We start from the raw sequence: 6000 nt of genomic DNA on the forward strand, positions 1-6000 counted from the left end.
ACTACATCCTCATCTGCAGAGTCCAAAGTCTATACAGATAATGCCTGAGACCAGAAAAACACAAGACAATTTTTAAATGTTCTTCATAAACTAAGGAATAATGACAACAAAAATCAGCTAGGAAAGATCAAAGGGGCTGTCTTTGGGGAGTAAGAAATGGAGGGAAGTGGCAAATAACTGCCACTAAGCCTTATAAGACTAACCCATTTTTTTTTTTAATAAAAACTATAACAAAATCCTAAATAATTAAAAATAAGGAATTTTGACCAATAACCCTCCTTTCAAATCTTCGGTCCTAAAATTCTCTTTAAAAGCAGGAAGAGACTTAAAACAACAGGAGTATAAACCCTCACTACATATCTGGTAAGCACTAATATAAAACTTGAAATGTCCCCACAGTTTATTCAAACACCAATAGGGTGCAGAACAGAAAAGGTTTTTCTCTTTCTCACCAAGAACCCTTAAGAAAACACAATGGAAGGTCTCTAGAATCAACAATGTCATGCCCAGGGTGCACATATAAAAGTCCTTTATAATTCAGAATTTGGGATGTTTTATATCTTGTGGCAAGTAAAAGAACATCTTTTATTTTCCCTATTCTAAACCTTGGAAAGCATGGAGCCATTTAGGATTAGAAAACTCCATATCCAGCCCCAGAAGCCAGGTGCTGTAACAGCCATGTTTTTTCCCAAAGCATCTGGCACTGAGATTTTTAATAAAGTCCACTGCAAAAAACATGAATTATGGGAAATGACTGCTACAAACTGGTCTAACAACAGCAGTTGATTCTAAGCAAAAAGAGGGATAACAGAGTGCAACTTCTATTTTCTGCACTCGCTCCAGCCACAAGATTCCATTAATGATATTCAGGTTGAGCTGAAGCATAAAAAAAAAACCACAGGAGAGTGGGTTGGGTGTGGTCCACTTCCTGCAGGTACAGAGTTTCCAAGTGGGCAACTCTGAATCACAGGGAGACATCACCCAAATAAAGAGCAATGTGGCATGTTTCTCAAAAGACCATCAGACTCCTAGACTCTGGCTGCAGTGTGCAACTAAAAATAAACTGGCAGGCTCTTCTCAGTGACTCCTCACATCGTACCAAGGTCCTAGGATGAAAAACATGGTTGAACTGAAAAGTAATGTCAACCTGCACCAAATAAAAAAGCTCAGCTCCACGCCACAGAACAGTAGCTCAACAAAGAGCAACAAGATCACAGAAGGGAGGGAGAGAGCAAGGATGCCCACTGCCACCTGCCTGTAACTGCTGCGTGGGGACACTGGGCTCCTTTGTCAACCGAGAACATCTAATCTGACCAACTCCTACTTGAAGGTCACTTGGTTCTATTTGAAATACTATCAAGAACGTTACCAAATCTGGGATTAGAACCAAAATGTCCTGGACTCCTCCACAAATTATTTTTTCAACTTTAATTTTAAAAAACTTTTGGAGGCCCTCTCCCACAAAAAACACTTTCAAGTAAAACAAATTCTTACCATTGTTACATTCTAGTGCTGGAGGAGAAGAGGCAATATGAAATATGGAAATAGGTATTTAAAAACTTACACTAGAAACTCAGTTTCAGAAAAGTGAGCCTTTGTTTTCCTTATTACTCTTTAGTACAGAGCAGAAAAAAGGGTCACAAGAGGATGGGAGAGAGAAATAAAAGCCTATAAAATGTCCATTGAGAGTTCAAATCACCAAAGCCTGAGTGACCCCTGATAAGAAGTCCACCTGGACTTCCTCTTGTCTTCTAAGTGGGCACCAGAGCTCCGCAGAATCCAACTCCTTCCACTTCCTCCCACCATCTACACCTGAGAAAGCAGAAGTCCTAAAGAACATGATGCTCACTGGCTCTGAAATGTGTCCCGCTCCCTGCTGACTACAGCCTCCAGGCCTTGCGGTCACAACCAGGGCTGCCACTGCCTCTGCCTCTACTGGGATGCAGCCTAGCCCACCCCCGGAACCTCTGTGAGCTTTCCAACCACACACCTTTGCTCACTGTGTCCTCCATCACTGCAACCTGCCCCACACCAGGCTACACCTCCCCACCAAACCCTCCAGGCTCCCATCTAGTCCAGCACTGTGAGACCCCAGACCATACATGAGAGTTTAGCACTTCCCTCAAGGTGCTCTCCGAACCCAAATCTCACAGATATTCGGAATGTCCACACTTTGACACTTTGTACACTTCCCCCAGGGTACATAGGCAGGCATGTCCCAAGGAAGCTGCAGAAAAGCAGCTTTGGAAATGTGATGCTAACAAGAAAAAAAAAAAAGTACAGGAGCACTTTTAAAAGGATAAGCCATAATTAAATGCAGCTGTCCTCCGTTTGCCTTCATTTCCCAGATTCCAGAACGTACAGGTTTTCCTAGGGTGAGCAGAGCACTGGAGAAACCCTCTCAACATGTCCAAACCAGCCATGAAACACCATTCTCACTCACCCAGTGTACAGACGCATTCTCAGCAAAGGCTGATTTCTCCAAGCAGCTAGAAAAATGTGAGGGGAAAGAGGGGGACAGGATGATGTAAACAAGCAGAAACTTAAGTTTTTCCTCTAGCCCTCTAAATTGTCTGTACTTTCAAATATGAGAATATCTGAACCTCAAAACATGCTAAAGTAACTCAGACTATACATGCAACTTACCTAATTCTGGTATTTTTCAAACTGTGGGTAATGAACCAGGGGGCTGGAATATCAATTTAGTGTTGCAACCAGCTCCTCTTTTTAAAAAATAAAATGCATCATAACAGTACATCACAAGGATTAGTACTGTCTCCTGAAACTTCTGCTTCTGGCCCTGATGTAAAATGTGTTTCTTACATGGGTCACGGTCCAGGAAAGTTCAAAAGTGACTCATAAAGTTCTGTAACAGAAATTTATAAACTAAAATCTAATTATTTTTCAAATCACAATGTATGCAAACTCGAAGCTGACTGGGGCTCCTGGCCCCACCTAAAGCTTGCTTTTCTTTTAATCTGAATTAAATTGAGTGAAACAACAAATGTTCAGTGAAATAAGTATAGCCACAATCAGGCTAATTTCTTTGTTTATTCGTAGTTACTACATTTAGTTCATGATTTCTGTTTTTTTCCCCCGTGGGAATATAAAACTGGGGTTAAGAAGAAACACATTGGGAAGAAAAAAAGGAAAGGCCCCAGCAACCTTTATTAAACATTTGTTAAAAATGGTAACTCATTCAGATTTACAGTCCTTAACCTCTCACCTAGGACCTGGCACATGAATGTTCAGTGACAGTCACTGACTGAATATATAAAAAATCTATCTCATATTCCTAATTTCTTCAGCAAATCCAATTTGGAATGAAATAAACTTTACTGTTTGCAAAAGTTACAAACAGTAAACAGCACAGTGAGTAGGAGTATGGTCTTGAAGGCAGGAAAGACCTGGTTTCCAATCACAAATTTGCCACGTAATTCGCTCTCTTACCTTGGTAGGTTCAATTAGTCTCTATTGGTTTCCACATCAATAAAATGGCATAAATAATACCTATGCTTCAATCAGTACCAGGAAGAATCAAGAGGCATAAAAATGATTTGCAACTCATGAAAAATGGTGTTTATACTAAAGTGTTTGTTCATTCAGGTTATTTTTTAAGCATTTTGCCTAAGCTGCCTGAATTTACTCTTTCTGAAATCTTTAAAGTAACTCCTTATTAGCCATTGTCAGGAGATAAGAAAAAAAGGGAGGGATATGAGACCTACCAGGACAGGGCACTTCTCCCCTTTTACCCTCAACAACAGTCAAAACCAGGTATGCCTTTAATTTAATCCCCAGCAACACCTCTTAGAGAAGCCTCCCAAGGCAGTAGCAGCTGCTAATTCAAAATAGAAAATATGCTTGTTGTTTTTCTTTTCTGGGGGAAAGAGAGGGGAAAGGAATGTTCTTCCCTAAATGGCACACTAAAAACTGTTATCATACAGTCTGCGATGTACTTAAGTACAGGAATGACAGAAGCCACTTGCCCACCTCTAAAACTGTTAACAGCTGAAAATCTAGTTTCTTTTCAAAAAAAAATTTATCATTTTCATTTTGCTCTCTCAGTATAGTAAGGCAAAGTTATCAAAGGAAATTTATCTTATTTTCCCAAGATTTAAGAATTTTGGCCAGCTCTTTAAAAAAAAACAGAAAATAAGTGAGAGACTAGATACCAACTGGTGACCATGTGATTGATACTATACTGCACCAGCACAGGGGCTTTAAGTATCTTTTCAAACTGATTCACTTTCCACAAAGAACCAAAATGAGGCACCTGTGCTAGATTACAACCTGATTAACACAGTATAGAAGTCAGTCTAAAGGAAATATTGATGAAACTTTTTTTTCTTTAATCATTACAAGACATCCTTCTTGCCCTACTGGTAAATTCTTTTTCACCCAGTTCACCCTGACCTTCATGCCTCGAAACTCAAACTAAGGCAGGATCTTTAGGAAATACCAAGAAACCACATCTGATTTTTATCTAGTGGGCAGCAGAAGCTTAAGTTTTAAAATCCATATTAAATTTAAAGCTCTTTAAATGAGAGTCAAGGAAAGAATATTCTTCAAGCATCCTCCCAAGTCACACTGCTAGGATACTATAACTGTCACTCCTTAAAAAGAAAAAAAAACAAAAACAAACTTGGGCTAAAATTCTAGCTTCCATTATTAAAGTGGTAACTGAGTTCCTGTTTTCCTATATTTCAAGCCTGAAAAATGGAATCCAGTTTTCTTTTTATGGTTTAACAAACGAGGGGAGAGGAAAAGAGGGAGTCAGATCCTGCCCCTAAGAGCCCAGATTTGGGCTTCTCAGTCCTCCAGACAGAGGGAAGGAGCCTGTTGATATCTACAAAATAACGAATAATCCACTTGGACACTTTTGGCTGTTTTCTTAAACCTCATATATCCTCGCTTAGCTCAACTGTTTGGGAGAGCAAACTGTGGCCGACATACCCTAACTGTGCCCTTACACTAGTCCCTAATCATTTTGCCACCTCTTATGCGCTCGCAAACATTCCAAGTTAGTCCACGATGGTGGCTGCATTTTTCAAAGGCCTAAAAACAGTCCCCAATGGAGAAAAACTTTCATACATTCATGTAAACTTGAAATTCAACTCCCTCCCCCACCCCCCGGAAAGTCACTGGGAGGCCAAGATGCCACAAACTATCGACGGAAACGCTGAGTGGGAAAAAACGCACCGACACCCAACTGCGTCTCACAGTGAAAGTCCGGCGTCCCGGTACCGGATGGGTCGGCCCGGGACACGCTGTCCCACGGCCGACTCCCTCCAGGCACCTTCCTCCACCCCGCCCTGCCTCCTCCGCTCGGGCTGGGCCGGCCCGGGCCCGGGACCAGTCGGGGCGCGCTTCCCGCTCCCCCCCTGCATCAAGTCTCCCGCCGGGAGGTGATGGAGGGAGTCGGAGGGAGGGGACGCCCCGGGGGCCCCACGGCCCCTCCACAGGGCCCAGGAACCAAGCGGGGCCTCCCAGGGCGTTTCTCCACAGCACTTCTCCCGGGGACGGGGCCGACGCCGGGCCTGCAGCTCGGGAGGAGCTGGGGGGAGAGGGGAGCGGGGCGGGCAAAGCGTCCGCACCCCACATCCGGCCCCAGGCCGCGGTCCCCGTGGTCCCTCCACACACGCTCCCACGGCACCACCACTGCACCCCCAGACGCCGGAGGGGAATGAAGAGCCTGGGGACTTGGGCCCCGGGCCCCGGCCGAGCGGAGCGCTCGGGGAGCGAGGCTCCGGCGCGACCCCGGAAAAGAGAGCGGGGGGTGGGGTGGGGGCGCCGTGTTTACACCGCCAAGTTGCCCGCTTCCGCCCCGGCCCGCGCGCCCCCCTCGCCGGCGGCCCGCTGCTGCCTACCTGCATGCCGGGCAGGCCCGATTGCACCGGGGAGTGAGCCATGGCGCTCGGGACGGCCACTTCCTGGGACGGGACAGCCGGGCCGCGGGCGATCCGCGCAGGCGACGAGGCCCGCGCAGCGCTCGGGCGGCTG

At 44.9% G+C, this 6000-nt stretch overlaps 1 protein-coding gene across 1 annotated transcript in view; it reads right to left on the bottom strand.

Annotated features, from left to right (window-relative positions):
• Window positions 1-5994, bottom strand: part of STK24 (serine/threonine kinase 24) — a 108801-nt gene extending 102807 nt beyond the window's left edge. The window contains exon 1 of the mRNA XM_008578398.1: window positions 5868-5994. Within this exon, the coding sequence (XP_008576620.1) occupies window positions 5868-5909 (42 nt within the window). The 5' untranslated portion in view covers window positions 5910-5994. The remainder of the gene's footprint in view (window positions 1-5867) is intronic.
• Window positions 5995-6000: the final 6 nt, after the last annotated feature.

The sequence above is a fragment of the Galeopterus variegatus genome, unplaced genomic scaffold (assembly GCF_000696425.1).
Source record: "Galeopterus variegatus unplaced genomic scaffold, G_variegatus-3.0.2 Scaffold74, whole genome shotgun sequence".
Taxonomy (NCBI): Eukaryota; Metazoa; Chordata; class Mammalia; order Dermoptera; family Cynocephalidae; genus Galeopterus; species Galeopterus variegatus.